The sequence below is a fragment of the Melanerpes formicivorus genome, unplaced genomic scaffold (genome assembly GCF_026170545.1).
Source record: "Melanerpes formicivorus ecotype bairdi unplaced genomic scaffold, bMelFor1.0.p_v2 SCAF_20, whole genome shotgun sequence".
Lineage (NCBI taxonomy): Eukaryota > Metazoa > Chordata > Aves > Piciformes > Picidae > Melanerpes > Melanerpes formicivorus.
The window spans coordinates 12,312,965-12,333,182 of NW_027142372.1; the positions used below are offsets into that span (position 1 = coordinate 12,312,965).

Genomic DNA, 20,218 nt, shown 5'->3' on the forward strand with positions numbered 1-20,218 from the left:
GAAATACCCACTGAAAAAGTGACCAACCAAACCTATAAAAATCATTGCCCTTTCCATGGTTTGCTCAGATTACAGGATCTGGTTTAAGTAAGAATCTTGAAGTGCTTAGTTCTTGCTTGCATTCGATGCTCTGTTGCATTGGGTTGGGCTGAGCGGGAGTCAGGTCTCCTCAGCGCATCATTCTAGTGCTGTGCTCTGCAGTGCTGCAGCTGGGTGTTGGTAACACTCCAGTGTTTTGGATACTGCTGGGCCCAGCACCCAGGCTGTGCTTTTCCAACATGCCTTTGCCACAAGAGTGAGTAAGCTGAGTGGTGAGCAAGATCTTGGGAGGGGACACAGCCAGGCCAGCTGATCCAAACTGATCAAAGCAGTATTCCATGCCATAGGACATCAGCTCAGACATATAAGCTAAGTAAAAGAAGGAAGTGTGAGGACATTCATTGATGGCATGTGTCCTCCAGAGCAACCACTATGTTGTATTGAAGCCCTGTGGACTGAACACCCTCTGGCTTGATGGGCACAGCCTTTGCTTTTGCTACACATTATTAAAATGGCTTCTATCTTATTATAGGCCTTTCATTATATTTTCCCCTCTCAATCTAAGAAGGTGAAAGATAGAGTGGCTTGGTGGGCATTTGGCCCCAGCCAGGGCCAAACCACCGCTTACATACTACTAGTAGTGTTCCTCCAGTATGGTTTCTCCATACTAAAGCTCATGAATCTAAGAGGAAGTTTAAGTAAATTAAGAACCAAAAAAGCATCAAAATTGCAGTTTGGAACTTCCAAGGAGATCTTCTGGGAAGGATTTGCCTCACAACTGTGGAGAATACCCTTCAGAGCTTATGTCAGGTACTGCCATGCTTTGCCAGACGTTCCAAGCAGCATGCTCGCGCTCTCTGCTAACAGCAGCAGTGCTCTATTGAAACTACTTAAAAAAAAATAAATTCAAGTTATCAGGTAAAACTATGTGGCAGTCTGCAAAAAACATCAGGGAGGACTATGGAGTATTCCATGTGGGGAAAAAAAAACCCTCATACAACTTCACACAAAGAATGAAAGCAAAAAAGCCCACCTAACTCAGACGACAAAGCCCAGTTATTCTGCCTCTGACTTTTGGGGCTTTTTGTCACTTTCTGCTACTGCCAAGAGAATCAAACTGGCTGCCCTCCTCAATTCTCTCCAGGAAAGTTTGGCAGAGAAATGCCTCAGTTCTCCTTGCACAAACCCAACCCAAAGCTTAAGGCTGAGCTTTGTGCCTCCACGTGGAAGAGACTTTTTTTTGTTATGTATGTGACTGTAAGGATGCACATAAAACCCCTGCATTTAACTTGTTCTCAGTCCTAACCATACCCTTAAGAAAAATAAAAGCCAGAAGGAATTGCTGTGTTTAACATAAGAGCAGAAATAGGCAACTCTGAAATTGTTTACACTCTTCCAGACTAGAAACACACTTCAAGCATAGTCAGAGTTTCTTCACGCTCCTATTATAATAAACCTTATAGAAAAACTTAAGCAAAGCAAAGAGGCAGAACATGCAACTATACATTTGGGGGAATTTGGGAATTGAGGTTTTTTGGTTTTTTTTACAGTAGCTGAAACTTGAATCATTGATTTTTTTAAAATATTTTTAGATATTTAGGCAAATCTTGCATGACATCTGAAATTTAATCCTTCAAAAGCTTATTTCACTGCTTCAGAATTCATCTAACAGGCTCAGTTTCTGTGGGTGAGAAGTCCTGGACTGACAGGAAACTAAAGCACTGTACTTTTCCACAGAAGGAGTTAGGAAAAACATTACAGCAGTAACCTTCAAGCCACCTTAAATACACTGTTTGAACTTGTCCCATGAAAACCACTATCAATAAAGAAATTACACTGCCAGAAACAGTCCTGAATTTCCACAAGAGACAGGTATGTTATTTCCTTCTGCAACCTCAGTGGTCACAAAACTGAATCCAAACCATCGAGTCACATAAGGCCACCAGTACTGGCACAGATTGGATGATGGAGAAGTGAAGATCTCCATCTCTCCAGTTTATTATGTTCTCCTGAGGCCAACACAAACAAGCAGGTGTAAATCATAAACCGTGTAGGAGTTTGAAACTTCAGAAAATTCAACACTGCCCAGAGTGCTTTGTTCACTATTAAAAACGCTACTTCTGAATTCTTACATGAGCTTCCAATTTTAACTACCAATTTGGACATTTCATGTACATCACAAACACTCTTAAAAACATAATTTCCTCACATAAAAATCATAATCTCCTCCAAATTAAACTGTTCCACCTACAATATGCTATTCGTACTCTGCCAGCAACACTCATCCTGAGGGTTCAAAGGGATGCAGAGCTCATGTTTAAACAGCTATCTTAAAAGACACTGGAAACATTATTCTAAGAACATGTGGTGTATTTTAGGGATAGTTATACTGCAGCTGCAGTTCAGCTTCTGCTGGCATTTCTCACGGTGGACCTGTTACAAACCCTTGGCTTTGTAAAAAGCTGGATGAGTGAGAGGCATAAATCCAGAGGCAGCGATGTGTGTGTATCGGTACACACGCAAAAAGTCCCCACCAAAACCAAGAATCTGACACCCACAAGCTACTTCATTGTCATTTAAAAGAAAATAGTTGATATAATGCAGGAAATTGTAGTGTTTCTAGAACTCCATATGCAGAATTTGTACTTGCAACAGAGGGACTAGAGGCATATAGATAAAATACCTGCAAAGAGCCGGTAGGTTCTTTGGCCTTTATAAATTTTACTTTTCACACCAGGAGACAGTAGCTCTGGAGGAGGAAAAAAAAAGGTCACAAAGGCAACAGTTAGCAAGTTTAGAAGTTCAATTTGAGAGGGATCAATTATTTCTCAGATAAACCAACACTACCATAAAAGTTTAACTAAAAAAATATGTGCTGCACTTTAAAGAGTGGTCATGGTTCCGATACCTGGTAATCAAGGCCATGACTTCTGAGATTTGCTGAACACTAACATTTATAGGTTTAAAAATACCATCAAAAATAGTATAGAGAGAGGAAAAAACAAAGAGGGTAAAAGATCAGACAATTTTTTCCTTTCATTCCTGCTGTCAAACAATGACAAAAAACACAATCTCAGACTCCAAGTCATACTACAATGGTTTTTGGTCACCCAAGGCAAATTGAACTAGTTCTGCAAATTTACATCCTTTAAGGAAACATCTTAAATAAAGCAAAACAAATGGTTACTGTCTGACAAGGGACATATCACTTTTGAGATATGAGTAATCATGAACTCTTATCTTTCCTTGTTTGAGTTGCTGGCTGTCTAACTGTCAATGTGTCAGATGCAAACAAAATGCATTTAATGTGGTAAGCTTCAGGTGCTGGGTTATATGCAAGCTCTCAAACTTTTTATAATCAGCATCTCTTAAGGTATTTATCAAATGACAGAACCTTGTTGTTTAACCACTGAACTATGGTTTGGCTACCTTCAGGCTTCATTGTCTACAAAACACCATTTTCCTTTCATCAGCCACCATTTATTACCACCATTTGTCACTTCTGTGAATGAACTCCAAGATAAAAATACCTGGTATTACTTGGCAACAGTCTTGTGTAGGGATATACCCCTCATTCAACAGGGTCACTTCAGTATTTGTTCTCATCCATCTATAACCTTACTCTTTAAATCTGTAGGAAGCTCTTACTTGGCCAACCTAATGTCTAGGATGTGCCAAAGGTTTTAACATCTTTAATCATAATGTTCTTTGCAAAATGAATGTCCCAGCTCACAGTTTGGAAATACTAAACCCAGAAACCCAAATATATTCCTTTTATGTAGGTAAAGAAAGAAAGAAAGAAAAAAGGAAAGAAAAGCATACAAGATATTCATCCAAATTGCTACATTTCCAGGTAACAATGGAAAAGAAACCTTGTGCACAAGAAGAAAAATTGAAACACAAGTACCCCACAAGAGGGGGGAAAATATGTTAAAAACAAAAGTTCAAAGTCTTTACCTTTACTAATTTCCAGATCAACAAAATACTCAATATTCTTGACAAGCTTCTGACATCCACCTGTCTTCTCATACACAAACCGCTTGAGATGTAAAACAAGAACAGGGGGGAGTTCTTCTAGTGTCACTCTTCGACTGATCTCCACCTAACACACACACAAAACAAAGATGAAGAAAACATGTAATTTTTTGTCAACTGCTCATAGTAACTCTCTCCAATGAGGAATAAGCATTTAGTTTTAAACATACTAGCAGAAATGCACGATTTGTTATTATTATCAAAGTAATTTATGATAAACATTAGCGTTTATGACTTAAAGCACACTGGATCTTTAACCAAAGTATTGTCTGAAAGGAGACTCCAATACTTTCAGCAGAACATCATGTGTTAGAGTGAGCAGATATTTAGGTACTGAAGTAGTAAACCCTTCTTGCTTGAAATCCTAATGCAGGAACCTCATGTCCCTTCATGACAGCTTAGTGATCACCAATTCTCAGCAAGCTGTTATACTCTAGTCAACTTGTAACATGCTGCTGATTTCAGAAACCTGAAAATTAGAGAGGACAAGAGCACCACACCTCAATACCTGACACAAAAGGGTTTTGAAAAGCTATTTTATTTCTAAAAGTTGACACCTTTTCACACCAAGCTGAATAGAAGAAGAATAAGAACTAATCTGAATAATAAGAACTAACTGAATAGAAGGAAGAATAAGAACTACTATGATACTGATACTATGATAATCCAAATCACTTCTTAATTTTCAATAGGTAAACCATCTATCATCCAAAAAGAATCCCTGTAAAATAAAGATAATCTAAAGACTTTACTTTGGTGTAAACACCTAAATCTACATTTATCCTAAGAATGCTCCAGAAATACAGATTCAAAGACAAAAGTGGTACTGCAACTGCTTTGCTAACAACTGTCACTGCTGTGTCACTCCTTTTTAAAGAGTGCCCTTAACGTTCCTGGCACTGAAACACTGGTTTCTACACTGAACTTCTCCAGTTTTAACTGGTACTATCCTTTTTCTTCCCTTCTCATCATCAGAATCCTAAACCACTGCTGAAAAATACCCTCTCACAAAGGCATCATTAAAAGAACGACTTAATTCACATGGGGAATAACAATGATTAACGTATTAAGAGATAATTACACAATAGTCCAATTTTTGCATTAAAAAAGATATTTCTCTTTCAGGAAGTCCCTTGAAAAGCAAAGTGAGCTGTTGTGTAGGCCACCTAAAAATGAGTAAGGCATCAGCAGCAGCTGTTTTTATGGAAGAGATGAGTAATTAAAGATTTTTCTTTCTTAAAAGTATGCTGGCTTCTGCAAAAGGTTCTGAAGAAACTTGAAAGAGAAAAATTAAGAGTTATAACCTCACTTTTTTTCTATTTAATATTTTTATACAATTATAACCAAACAATCTTCAAAGTTACTGTCTGAAAACCTGGACATGAATTCAGAATTTTGCCTTCTTAGAAACTATGACATAAAAACATTTCTCAAAATAACTGCTTTACGTTTTCCCTCATTCTTTTTAACTGAGAAAAATCTCTTTGTTTCAGAACATCTCTGACTGTTTTTCAATACAGGGACTGTTTCTGCTAGAACCTATGTGAGGAGCAGAAACTCATTGGGAAAAATTATCATCTCAGAATCTCTCAGGATGCTGACACAAGCAGCTTTTGTACGGTACTTGATTTGTTCATGGATGTGAAGAAATTGTGCATCTGAAGCAAAAACAGTCTCTACAAACTGGGGGGGGGGGGGGAACCAACAAAAACCAGATACCTGCATCTTAAGGGTTCAAATTATGCCTTTCTGCATCCAAAACCCAACAAATCCCTGGGGCAGCAGTGGCAGTTTTGCTAAACACTGAGAGGATTTTGTTGTTGTTTGTTTTCAAACCCTGCAAGCCAAACAGGACTCTGTTCTTTTCCATTCCACAACTGCAGGCTTACTGGTGCCCACCTCCTCAAGTGTCAGGAAATAACAAGAGTAAGAAGTTAGGAGGCAAACTCTTGAAGGTGACAATGTGAATTTCACACAATTCCCCCATGAGAGCATGCATCTTCCACGCATCTTAGCATGGAACATGGAAAAGCTTCTTCTTTTAGGGAGCAAATCCAGAGAGGCTTTATATAAAGAAAAAAATATGCACTTGAGTCATCCTCTTATAATTATCTCAAGATTTTCCTGTGCTCAGACTTCTAAATCTCCAATCTGAAGTCTTTGAATTCAGAGTTTTGTGCAAAAAGAACTTAACAGCTGCTGGGAATTGAAGATGCTGAAGAATCTCACTGCAGTGGTTTCAGCAACTGCCATTCTCCACCCTCAGTAACCAAGCTGGCAAAGAGAAACAGATGCCTGCACCTCAGCTGCACAGTGCTGTGTTAGCGTAAACCACAGATCAAAGCAGTTCTGTGTGACAGTGCCAGATTGAAGAGCAGCAGCTGAGGAATAAGCACATGTTCTGCTGTCCTGACTGTGTGAAGGGGCTCTGATTTCTGGCAGCAACACTACCAACCAAAAGTGCCACAAATGTTTGTTTATGGAACATGAGTCACAGTCCCAAGAAAATACTTTTAAGATCCTCAAGGAGCAGTTTGAGAACTCCTGGGGATGTGAAGACTCCTTCCAAGGAGTATGTGGAAGGTAACCTGGAAAAGTAAACATGGTAAGGCCAGTTTGTTACTCAAGAGTTCACTTTTGTTAGAAAACTTGAGCAGGTCTGCAAGTAGGAATAAGAGACTGGAAAGAAAATCTCTGTAGTGAAGATAAAAATTTAGCCCTTTAACAAAACCCAAGTCATTATCTATTAAATAGTCAAGATTTAACAAACTGATCTACAATACTAGAAAGAACCAAAGTAACTTTCTTCAACTGTTAGCGAGCAAGTGAAATTGAGTCAGAAAAAGCAAAAGAATGCCATTCCAGTTTAAACACCTATTTTCGTTTAAAATGCCTAATTAATTTAAACATTACCAATAAATCTGATGGATTTTCTCTTTCTATTAAGATACACAAAGTTCAACAACAGCTCAAAGTGCTTAAACAACTTTTAAGATAAATCATTCACATATTTGGATAATTCTTTTCATATCTACTGTTTAGCTCAGGGAGGTGGTGGAGTCACCATCCCTAGAGGTGTTCAAGAGGGGACTGGACGTGGCACTTGATACCGTGGTCTAGTCATGAGGTCTGTGGTGACAGGTTGGACTCAATGATCTTTGAGGTCTCTTCCAACCTTGGTGATACTGTGTTTATGCCTACAACTTGTAAAGGACACAATCTAGATTACAAGGACAGCAATTAATTTTAATGGCCTTATCAGAAGTCTTGAGTTGCCCTTTTGTAAAATGGAGATGAAATAGTTCTTTGCAACATGCTTTGAGAACTACTGTCTTCAAAATCCTAAAGTTGTTCTACAGTCAGGGTCTTCAGTATTTTCATTGTAATTTTAATACAACTATTTCAACTTGACTTTCTTTTGAATAAAAAGATCGAAAAGACATTGTGAATGCTTGTATTTCATTTTGCACTCTACAATATAAACCACACAAAACCTCCAGCACCTACATTGAACACCCATTTCTTCCAAACCCCGTAACTGAGCACTGGGCTGTCAGTAAAGGTGGTAAAACCATCTGCAGTAAAGACCACATGATCAATGACTAGCAAATTCTGTGTGGTAAATCATGATGAGCATGCATTGCAAATGTTTCTTTCATATGGAAGATAACTGGAGAAATAAATTCTCTCCAACACTCCTCCTAAGTCTCAAAAGCAGACAAATTCCAGCTATCCATCCTTAGCTTTCCAAAGAAAATGGTCCATCCTCTAATCTTATTCTCATGTAAAGTATTTGAAAAACTTACAGACAAAAACTGAAGTCAGAGAGAACATCTACAATTCAAAAACCATCCTAGCATGCTGACAGAAGTTATGAACACTGTACACTCAATTCCCACCTGACCAAGCCATGCACATCAGAGATGTTCTTTACTAATGCACACCATAAGGAGCAAGACAATCCCTTTATGAAGTTTATTATCTCAGTGTAACTTCTTAACCAATTTCACAAGTTCTCAAACTGTAATGCCAAATGCATGCTCTCCTACCCATGAAGTACTTTTCTGCTGCAATTATTATTATTAGATATGGCATTATTTGAAAAAGAAGACAAAAAAAGTCTGCAGAGCTACACTAAAATATATAGAGTAAAATATCCTGGTACTTAGTGACAGAATCTCAAGGCCTGAAGATCTCCACTCCATCCCGTCTGAATCAATGATAACAATCTGTGTAAGTCCTAGCTGGTATTTCTCCAGCTTTCTCTTCAAGCAGCAAGGCAAAAGCTACAAGCATCCCAGGTAACACCTAGTAAATGGGGATAGGACCTGGACTGTTTCAGTAATCACTCTTCTACTTTTCAGAGCAGCCTTTGATATATTTTTTGCATTTGGTTCAGTTTCCCCACTTTCATGTTTTTTCTTCATGCTAAACAGCTCTTCCCTTTATTCATTCATTTTACATCAACTTTCATACTGCCATTCACTTTGACTGCTCTTTTCCAGAATCTCTCCAACTGGGAAGGGTGTTTTTTTCTTGATGACCTAAAACTGAACAAAGTATTACTGACAAATTGGGGATTTTTAGGGCTCTGTACAGTAAGCCAGTCGATACAGTGCCAAGGACACTGAATGGAGGTGTTACTGGCTACTGAAAGATGTCAGATTATTAATCCATAGAGAAAGGTAGTGATGAACAGATGTTTTTGTGAGGTTCTAGATGGCCTTTTACCAGGCTTACCATCAATGAACATTTACATTTTTGACTTGTAAACTTGTAAAACCCATTGAGGATAGCTGCACAGACAACCATCCAAGTGTTCTGCTACAAGTTCAAGCTAGTGTATTTTCAAACCATACTCTGAAGGGCTGCTCCTTTACCAAGAACAACCAGCAATCACCAGGAATCAGTTTAAGACCAGCTAAAAGCTATTTTACTCTCAATAGTATGTATTATTACACAGTTCATCTTGTTAATTTAATACACACTCCAGCTAAACCTAATTACTACAGCAGCTTAGAAAATACACCCATTTACAGCATGGCTTTGTTTAAGAGTTAGCACTCTTCCTTTCAGTGTCTAAGTGCAAAACATTTTACCACTGCAGGGCACCGAAAAGCTTAGCACCTCTTCAGTTAACATAAATATTCAAGCACCTAGTTGTAAAGCACAAATTGTATAAAATCCCTTTTAAGAACTTTACTGTTTGCCTGTAAAAAGGGGTCAATAACACACACCTCTTGCTTGGTTTTTGTGGTATAACCCTGGACAGACTCTCTTGCCACCAAACTTTCCAACGCATCCTGAACTGTGCGTATCTTGTCTGACTGGATATCCAGTTGCAGGGTGAAGAACGGTTGCAGTGTGGCAGACTCCTTAGAACTCTGTTGGTAAACAACAGATCTGTGGAAAGAAAAAAGTTAAAATGCAATAAAACAGAGTCATTTTCAACAATACAGAACTTCTAAGTGACAATGGACTGGTCTGCTTTAGTAACTCCATTTATAGTTAATCACAACACAAAAGTTAAACACAAATATCAACCACCTGAATCCACTTGACAGCAATTTAAATTGTTTCCACATCCACTTAGGAGCATATTGAAAGGAACTGTATTTGAATTGTTTTCTTTATGCAAGGATTAAAACAGTTATTGGACAAGACACAAAAGTTTCCAGAAAAATACCAAAATTTTGATAACACATTTAAAAATATTTCATCTTTGGGCTCTTTTTGTGCCAAGTTTTGAAATTATGTTTACACACATTTTCAGTTCAAAAACCTTAAGAGGTCTTATGGTCTTAAGAAGAATGGCTTTAGGGGACTGAGGTCGTTTAGTCTTCAGAAGAGGAGGCAGAGGGGAGAGGCTGGCATGAGTTGCAGGTTGGTTTTGTCTCACATGCCACCAGCGACAGGGTAAGAGGAAACGGCCTCAAGTTGTGACAGGGGAGGTTCAGAGTGGATGTTAGGAAAAATTTCTTCACAGAAAGGTTATCAACCACTGGAATAGGATGCCCAGGGAGGTGGTGGAGTCACCATGCCTGAAAGGACTGAAAAGACATGTGGATGTGGTGCTGAGGGTCATGGTTTAGTAGTGGCTAAGCAGCAGTCATGTGAGCTTTAGAAGAGCTGTTGGACTTGACCTGAAAGGTCTCTTCCAGCCTCAAGAATTGATTCTATGAAAATACTAAGTGTTTTTCTGACTGCATGTTCTACTGTAAAAATTATCACTGATACCAGATTTACCAATAAAAATACACAAACCTTTTTAGCCACTTCACTAAGACCAATTTCTCAGTGATTTTATATTGTTTGCTTAAATCTTGTCATAGGAAATATAAACTATGCTCCATTGAGAACTGGCATTTCCTTTTCCACCCATCATTTTCCATCTCCAGATTTTGTCCATAAAATGGGAGCCTTTTGGAAAACTGGCAGGAGTAACATCCTAGGGCATGAAAACATGTTTCCTGCCCTTTTTTTGTGTTCTATCTTTGAAGTGCATTCAGTTGCAGCCTTTAAGTAGCAGTGATCATTGGCTTGATGATAATTCTTTGGTGCAATGAGACAATACACTTCAGCCACAACATCATGGCACTAAGTGGATTCTTCTTGATTTTACTGTTTCTAAAATGTTGCTTAAAACTTAGAACCAAATGTGACTCAAGCATTAATTCACTATTTTGAAAGCAGCACTTACATTAAAAAGCTCCAGCTGCTGCAAAAAGGTGGGCTTATACAGCCAAAGAAATTATTTATTATATTGCTGTGCTTGTTAGAGTGCCTTACAAAGCTTGGAAGTAGTAAGATAATTAACACAGCTCTAATTGATGTAGCCACGCTGAGATTTCTCCAGATCATCCTAAATGCTAATAGAGTTTTAATGTCTGTACTGCAAACTCCTATCTAAAGAGCACAGCCCTGAAGCATGAACAGAAAGCCAAAGCATCTTTATATTGGCACATATATATCCTTGAAAGGAAACAGAGTGTATGAAAAACAGTAGCATCTTTATTTCAGCTGAACACTTCCTCCTTGGCTATATTTAAGGACAAAACCTTCAACACATGGCAAGCACAGTGTTTCAACAAACAAACCCTCTACTGTGTATGGCATGCTGCTTTTGGAGCAGCTTCTTAAACTAACCATTATTTAGTGCAGTGATCAACAGAAATGGCTCCAAGTGTTTTCAGGCCCAAATATTAAAGGTCTAATTAATAATATTACTAATATTCTGAAAAGGCAATACTAAGGAGTTGGGTTTTTTCCTCTTTAATTATTAGAAATTAAGCTAACATTTCTTCAAAAAGATACACAGAAATTGATCTGATAGCCAAAGCTTTGCTGGCTTATGACTTTCTATAACAATGTCACTTATTAGAATGATCTCTCATTTCAACTGGCCATGAGGAAGATGCACCATTTTCAATGAATAAGTACTCTTGGGTATCATAGAATGGTTTGGGTTGGAAGGGTCCTCCAAAGGTCATCTAGTTCCATCACCCTGCAGTGAGCAGGGATCAGGTAGTGTAAGAACTCTAAGGTAAGACTCTTCTCAGCAAATAGGCTCTGCCCACTGCTACCCGGTTTAACCTACAATGATATAATCAATGTATTTTCTCATACAGTAACACTGCATTTGAAGGGGAAAAATGGTGCTGCTTAGGGAAGTATTCAGCAGAGCTCTGCCTGGCTTGTGAGCTTGCTTGCATAACAAGTACCTGAAATTCACCCAAGCTGAAAGTCAAAAGGGACTTCTGCATATGGACAAAGCAGACCCTGACAAAAATGTATCTTCATATTTACACATTCAAGTCTCACGTTGCTTAAGGAACACTGCTGGGTTTGGTTTTGTTCACTTTAAAGCAATTATGCCTAAATAGACATTTAGTAGACTAAAGCCTCAAGAGGACAGCCTAAAGTTTCCCAAGCCAAAAGATGCCAACTCAAACCGTGTTTTCCCAGCTGCTTTTTTTCACTGATTTTTCCAATTTTGGATGCTTTAGTTTAGTGGAATTCTACTGGCAATTCTGTGTTCAGTCCTTCCTATCTCCACCCTCAGCCTCCCAGGATGAAGCTTTCCAACATCACAACATATGATGCACTTACTGAAGTAAATGCTGTGACCTGGTTTGGAGGCTAATGAAGTGGGTGGGTGTGGTGACAGCAGATGTGGGATTGGACCCTGTGGTTCCCACACTCAGTGCAAGTTTTTGCCTTTTTTCAGCATTACCTCTGTTTTATGTCATTTTATGTGTAGACTTCCACAGAAGATAGAATTCTCTTGGTATTCTTAATTTATAAACTAAAGGAATCATGTAGAGATCTAAATGATTCTGGTCATGATAAATCACTAAGGGTATTACCAATAGCTTGGGTACATAAACATGCACTATCAAGGCAGAATTTCACCAATACTACAAACATCTGTCTGCCAATTTCGATGGAAAATATACTTTTATTTGCCAGCTGTCTGACTCAAATCCCAGAAGAATCATTTCAGTGCATTTCAGAGGCAGAAGGCACTAGCCCACATTGTTCACACCTCTAGACTGCATACCTGGCAACATAGGGAGTCAAACCCTAGCAATTAAGTGTCTGTCTCCAATTTAAAAATAATTCTTCCAGTCTAGCATTTTTGTTTTGAATGTTTTTAGCAAGTGTTTACCTCACTTTCATTTTAAATTATACATTGCTCCAAACAAGTCATGAGGCTTCCTTTACAAAAAATATTCTGTCAGTATCTACTTTCTGCTTTCAGCTGGTATCAGACCTGAATATAAGTCATGTCCCACATTCTTTTCATTCCTGTAACATCTTGCAGTAATCTACATTTTTCCAAACTTTTTGCCTTTAACATTAACTATTCCAGAGGCAGGAGGGTTATGTGTAAAACATAAGTGTCTAAATAACCAAAAGTTTACTATTTTATTTCATTCTTTTACTGACCAGATTTAGCTCTTAACAAATCTCACTAGCCCTTCATATCCTTATCTACAATGTGAGTCAAGAGTCCTATAGAAGTAACAAAAATTAAGTAGCTCCAAATATACAAAGCATACATACTGCAAACTACTCCATATGAAATTCAGGTGTTTTGCTCTCTAAACATTCTACTCTTTTAAGACACTTTGAAAAATTCAGATTCCATAAACAGTCATAGGATCATTTGACTGTTGGTCAATTCTCTGATCATTCTGGTCCAACTCCTGAACTCTCTCATGCCTAACAAAACCTTCATGGTTGAATGTCCACCTCTCCTGAACTGAACAAACTGTTTAACAGTTTATTCCATCCATCTATCCAATAATGGTGAAAATACAGAAAGCAAAGCAGAGAAAAGAGTTATTTGTGAAGACAAAGCAGCCTATAATTTCAATGTATTATGAAAAAGCACTGTACCTTATATGACCACCAAAAATATCAGTAATTGGAGTCTGAACAAAGTCAGCCTGTCGAGTGACTGATGATTTGTTGCGAGGTCCCACTTGCTCCCATTCATCCTCACTGCCTTCCCCTTGTTCATCTTGCTCCTCTTCTTCATGAACAGTCTGAGCCTCAGGGCCATTGGAAACAGAGAGTTCTTAAAGTCCAGAAGAAAAAAATAAAAGGGCAACTATTTATTTACTACAAATAAAACATATATACAGATGAAGAATTTCAAAGGACAAAAATACAATACAAATAATATTCAGAGGATCAAATCATTTCATAGATTTGAGAATGTAAATAAGAAGTATATTTCAGGCTTACTCACAGCTGGACACATCCATGGATTAAGGGAATGCATCTCACTGCTGACTGCACGTAAACAGCTATAGTTTTCTAGCAAAGTTTGCTATATTTTTAGTAGTAAATTTATGGGGTAGAAAATTAGAAAGTCCAGTGTTATTCTGGAGACATAATTATGCCATTATTAAATACAACTCCTTTTATGCAGAGATAATTTACAGGGAACCCAAGGCTTAGCAAATATTTTCTTTGCAAGTGCCAAAGTCAGGAGGTTATAAACTGCACAGAGCTGAAGACCAAACTATGGAACGATCATTTTATATCATAAAGAACTTACCCTACTACAGAGAAATTGGATAACCAGTGATCTTAGTTCTATACTTGGCTAAGACTAACAGTGTTTTGTTTCATTTTTAATAGGTGACTCAAACATAAAGCCACTATAAAATGAACTGGCATTGTACTCTGCATGAAAATTCTAAGGTTTCTTACAAGGAATTTTTGTCTCCAACTTTGTCAGTATGAATTTTGAAATAATTTACTGTGTTCTGTTGTATATTAGATATAAATTAGCCACTAATATAGAGGTTTCCACTTGAGTGGCTTAAAGATCAGTGAAAAGATACACTGATGTATTTTGGAACTACCATGGGGAGAGCCAAAATCCCAGTTAAAAAACCTGACATTGCAGGTATTATACATGGCAGACAAACACTCCCGTGCTTAAGACAAGACTGGTCAACTTGAGTTAGCCTTAAATAATGCTCAGTTGAGCTCAGAAACCATTTGTAATACAGAAATTTCTTGTTTGGAAGGACCAGGTATATGAGTTACTACTGTCACTCAGAATACTTACAGAATAATAATGGTTCTCCAAATACCCAGAGACACTGCAGATTATTTGTAAACTGGACAGAAAGGACTCATTTCATGAGTCAGATTAGAACAAAAGATTTCTTACTAATATCTTTGAGTCCCCTAGAACATGACATTCTACCCTTAGCTCAACAACTACTCCAAACATTACTCTCTACTACAGAATCACCACCTAAAAAAGAATATTTGAAAGACATGAAGCTTGATAGAAAAAAAACACAAACACAAACATCCACTAACTTTCATTATGTGGAGAGAGAAGTTTCTTTAAGGTCAGCATTTCTTCATGTAGTCCATTGAGGATAAATCCCAAGTATTCTTCAGCATCCTCTTGTCTGCCCTGAATAAAATGTTTTGGGTTTTGGTTTAAATTATTACGACATTTTCACATTTTCATTTTAACAGGAGGTTCATAACTTGAACATGTAGCTTTCTGCTACTAATTTAACTCATTTACCATCTATTCAGTTCAAGACAAGCCAAATAAAGTGTACTTTTTATTATATCAAGCCCTGATTTTTAATCAGTTCCAAAAGAACCAAACTCATTAATTGGGAACCTTTTGTAAGCTTGACCTGGATAAAAGCATTTCTGCATTAGGCCCAACACAAATTCAATTGAAGATGTGAGTTAGTAATGACTTTTTTCTTGCTGTTTCCTTTCGAATATTAAATGTTGCGCTCAAATGAAGGCAAATTCAAAACATGGTTTGCAATTCCTTAAATTGACACTAAAGCTAAAACAGTGTTTTGAAGGCTCTTCCAACAGTTCCAAGCTGAATTCCAAGCAGAAAAGAACAACTGCTCGTTTCCCAAACATAAATTAAGGCCTACAATTACTGATAAAGGTATGTTCCATTCCAATAGTACTTTTTTCACTATTCTGACACACCCAAACTTGTATTTAGTATCTTCTTATGATTCATGTCTTGAGACAGTCAAATTTCATTAGAATGAAATTAGAACTATAAATTGATTGAATTTACTATCACTTAAGCACAGAACCTGATGCATAGCTTCATGTTGTTTTAAGAACAGTGACTGCCTTGCAGTGAAATTACAACAGTAAAAGAGTTGTAAGTCACACCTTTTCTGACAGACTTGACTTTATAACTGTCAAAAGTCTATAGATATATGTGGGTTCAAAGGCAGCTCCCGGTCGGATGTCTCTCACAATTTTATCACCTAAAGCTGCAAGGCAAAAGAGGAAATATATATAAACAACAACATATGTTAGTTTTTCTATGTTATACCTTAACATTGCCTTCATACAGCATTAGATTTTGGAATCCAGAAATATTTTTTTCACTAATTTGCTACAATTTTAGTGACTCAAGCCTGGAATTCCTAAGATACAACTCTAATCCATAAAGTCACCCTACACACTTACAGGTGGTCTGGAAAAGTTTGTACTCTCTTCAACACTAAAGAGTATCAAGACTATCCATAACCATCATAAAAGAGCAATCCTAATGTAATTTAGTTTTGTGTCCTTATTTTGTATTCAAAGAATGTCCTTAAATCTTTCATGTACTTGTAATTCCAACAGATCACTTCTCCCCACTGCAGAAAAACAATTAAAAAACAAGGAACAGTTTGACAGAACATTCAGCCTCATGGCAACAAAAGGCCTCAGAAACTCCATTTGAAAACTACACAATACAATAAAATGACCTAGAAGTGTAACAAGTTGCATAAGATAGCAGAATTTGTTTTACAGAAACAAAACTTAAGCAGCAAACCACAGAAATGTCTGAACTGTTTGGAAATCACTGGAAGACCAGCTCCCTGTGATAGTTTCTTACGATGTTACATAAACACATTCCTGAAACTGTTTTTTTAGTTCTATAAGTTCCTAACACAACAGATTTGAGTTAGAGATTAAAATTATATTGTAGGCTTCTCTTTTTATTTCCATCAAAATATGTTCTATTTCTGACTACATAATCATCACTGCTCATAAACACCTATTAACAGGAATCACACACCTAAAGTTTTCACACTGAAACAGTGCATAGGATGGGGAGGAATTAAAAGCCATGATAAAATGCCTGCAGGCAGTCTCTAACTACTAAAGAGACCTATTATAGCCCCACTTTGTTCTGAATGAACATGCCTGTTTACTAAAGAAGCACAGAATTGAGCAAGCTGATAAACTAAACAGCTGAAAATATGTCAGGAAAAGAATGGAGTTAAATACATTGAGTATCAAATGATTTGATTAGAAATGGCACTTCTTAGAAGACATGTTAACAATTAAGCTAACTTTAAATAAAAGTTATTCTTACTGTACTTGTACATCTGATCTACCCAACACAAGAAAAAAAACCTTGAAGTGCAACACCTATGGCTTCCAGACATGAATCACCAATAGCAAAAAGCTTAACACTGACAGAAAAGAAACAACAAACTTGTTAAGACATGAAGAAATCTCCAAAATCCAAAAAGCCATGTAAGGGATCAAGCACCTGTAATTAAAGGTGCTTCACACAATACAGATCCTTATGATTTAAAGACTCCCTCCCCTTCTCCCACTCACCTTGTTTTGCTTTAGGAGGTACAGGCATATTAGTGAATTCATTCATTAAACGAACACTGCAACAGAAAGGAAGGAACATTTCGACATGAGCAGCATGTTAGAAGGACAAAGAATAAAAATCAGATCACTGTCATTAATGACTGGCAAAAAGAACTAAAACCAAAGAGTATCTTAGTGAAGTCTGAGTAAAGTTCAGACAAAAATTAAGCTGACCACTGCTAATGAAACCAAGGTGTTAAGTTAGTTCCAGCCACTCTCATGGTTCACTTTTGTATGTTAAGCGCTTTAAAAGTGATGTTCCTCAGGCGACAGAAAGTCTCTTCCTGCACTAGTCGAGCAACTGTAAAATACCAAGGTTCACTGTAAAAGCCACCAAAAAAAACCCCAACCAACCAAACCAAACCACAAAAGAGACTTCTGAGTAGAAATCAAGTTCCAACAATTGCAGTAAACAATCACTTGTTGGGTATTTCCGAACAAGCTTAGTCAGATCACAGATGATGATTGTTTTTAACATCTACTTACAAACTGTCTATCATTGGTGTTGAGGTACACGGCCGCTGCGATTTTGAATACATTGGAATGGACTTCATTAAATGATACATTGGAGGGCAAGCAACCAAAGCTTGCAGAGTCTATCCAGTGGCATTAAGGAAATAGTCAGACAATATAAGCTGCATAGTAACCAAACATGAAATTATAATTGAAATAATAAGCAAAACAAAGCTAACTCTCTGTTATGTAGACCAATCCAACAGTTAAATCGGAACAGATAGGTGGACTTTCATCACAGCATTAATTAGTAAGGTTTAAAAGGTAACCTAAAAACTTCTGGCATCTTGTAGCACGCAGTGTTGACACTGACATTTTAATAATGTCAAAGCATTTAATTAAAGGGAAGGAAACATTCAGTTTAGGAGAAGAGGAAAAAGAACTTCCAAAGATTTTGTGAACATGACAATTTGAAAAATGGGCAAGTAATAACCTGCAAGAAGTTTTCTGCAAAGGATGGAAGAAGCCATCTGACAAGACTTCAAAAGTACAAGGTGATGATTCATCCCCATAACCAAACCAAACAAATTCCGCTGGGATGTGAAACACTCTGTGTGTAAAGAAGAGCTTGGAGCAACCAGCAGAAGTACAGTTTATGTTGGGAGAAAATACTTTTAAAATATCAAAATCCATGCTACTTGAGAAGAGTGAAGAGAGAAAGTGTATTAGAAGACTGGAGGAACACAAAAAATAACTTAAGAGATCCATTAACTTGGTCTCTATAGTATGCAAAACTTGAGTAACAATTTCCCATGTAAGACTTTAATACCAAAAAATGAGAGCTAATGCCTACAATCAGAGTGAAGAATGGATTGTGTAAGATAAAAGCTGAAGTTTAAAGCATAATTGCTGGCCTGGAAAAAGGTTCTTAAGTTCTACAATGATCTGTCTTGAAAATGGACTTTTTTCACTAGCAGTGCTAGCAGAAGTAATGAACGTGTGTTGTCATTTGCTAGCACAGAAGACATAGACATACTAATAGGACAGTTATTACTAATAAAACTATAAAAGAATCATAGAATTGTTTAGGTTGGAAAAGACCTTAAATGATCAAGTCCAACCACTAACCCAGCACTAGAAGGTCACCACTAAACTGTATCCCTCAGCACATCTACATAGCTTTTCAATCTACCACTGACCAGAACAGCCTGTTCCAGGGCTTGACAACCCTTTTGGAGAAGAAATTCGTCCTCATGTCCAACTTAAACCTCCCCTGGCAAAACTTAAAGATGTTTCCTCTTGTTACTTGGGGGAAGTGACTGACACTAATTCAGCAGTGAAGAAGGAAGATTTCTGTTATCTGAGGTGAAGTTACTCTGCAGGGGAAGTAAGAGCAAACCAGCCTTCCACCCCATTATAAAAGGATCATTTTAAACTCTTCATTTACACAAATGATACAACACAAAATCTGCTCAACTGAAACCCAAATCATCCACTTGCCCAACTTAACAGAAGAAAGCCTAAGAGTAAGCATAGATACTTCAAGAGAAATAACCACTTAAGTTGAGCACAGTTGTTAAGTAAACATAACTAGAAACACCAAGAAGGTTTTCACTTACGAGGAAGTTAGAGTTTTGAAATATTCAGACATAAGTAAAGGAGATAAATTGCAAACAGGATTGTGAAACCAACTGCAGGGGAACCCTGGACACAATATTTAATGATCCCAAATATCCCTGGATTTACCCTTAAACAAATTTAACCATGGTAGCAGGATATGAGAAGGCAAACACTTTCATAAAATACTTACCAGACTGATCCAGAAAAGCTTTTGACAGATATAATATACAAATTTTAACTTAAGTGAATTAATTTTTTCCCAAGCTAAGGATACAGCATTGATGTAGCACCAGTTTCCTTTGTTGATCAGCCCTCGTGGTTGCAAAGACACTGGTTTATGTATTAGCCTTACATTTTCCAGTATTTCTGCAGAATGAGAAATAGTAAATGGAACATCAACAAAATGCACATGCTGGCCATCAAAAAAAGAAAAGTCTTTTGACACATTGCAAAATGATTCAAATCAATTAACAAAATTCCCAAGAACTTTAGCAAATACTTTTCACTCCATTTAAACACTGTTCATATTTCAAATCAGACAATGCTTCTTCACTGGAGACATCTTGGAATTCAGATCAGGAGGACACTGGCACAAAAAGCAAGCATTTTGGTGCAAAAGTGAGAAGATCCATTTGTTTTTAGTTTTGTTTTCCTAACATCATATACTTTTATTTACACAGATACATATATAGATGTAAAATCCCATCAGCTGTAATCCCCTGCCACCAATTTCATGAAGCACTTTCCAAATTCTGCTTTGAAGAGAGATGAGGCTGACAGAGCAGGCTGAGTTTACAGGTTTCCACATGTACTATCTTACAAAAAACCAAACCAAACCCCAACAAACCAGCGTCTCAGTGCAAAGAGGACAGGCAGATGTTAATGT

At 37.3% G+C, this 20,218-nt stretch overlaps 1 protein-coding gene across 1 annotated transcript in view; it reads right to left on the reverse strand.

Annotated features, from left to right (window-relative positions):
* The window catches only part of USP10 (ubiquitin specific peptidase 10), a 51,606-nt gene that overhangs the window by 1,383 nt on the left and 30,005 nt on the right, over positions 1-20,218 (reverse strand). The window contains exons 5-13 of the mRNA XM_068150840.1: positions 19,607-19,698; positions 17,746-17,855; positions 17,221-17,276; positions 15,769-15,872; positions 14,923-15,022; positions 13,477-13,657; positions 9,312-9,477; positions 3,997-4,141; positions 2,723-2,788 (exon numbers count right to left, since the gene is read on the reverse strand). Of these exons, the coding sequence (XP_068006941.1) occupies positions 2,723-2,788; positions 3,997-4,141; positions 9,312-9,477; positions 13,477-13,657; positions 14,923-15,022; positions 15,769-15,872; positions 17,221-17,276; positions 17,746-17,855; positions 19,607-19,698 (1,020 nt within the window). The remainder of the gene's footprint in view (positions 1-2,722; positions 2,789-3,996; positions 4,142-9,311; positions 9,478-13,476; positions 13,658-14,922; positions 15,023-15,768; positions 15,873-17,220; positions 17,277-17,745; positions 17,856-19,606; positions 19,699-20,218) is intronic.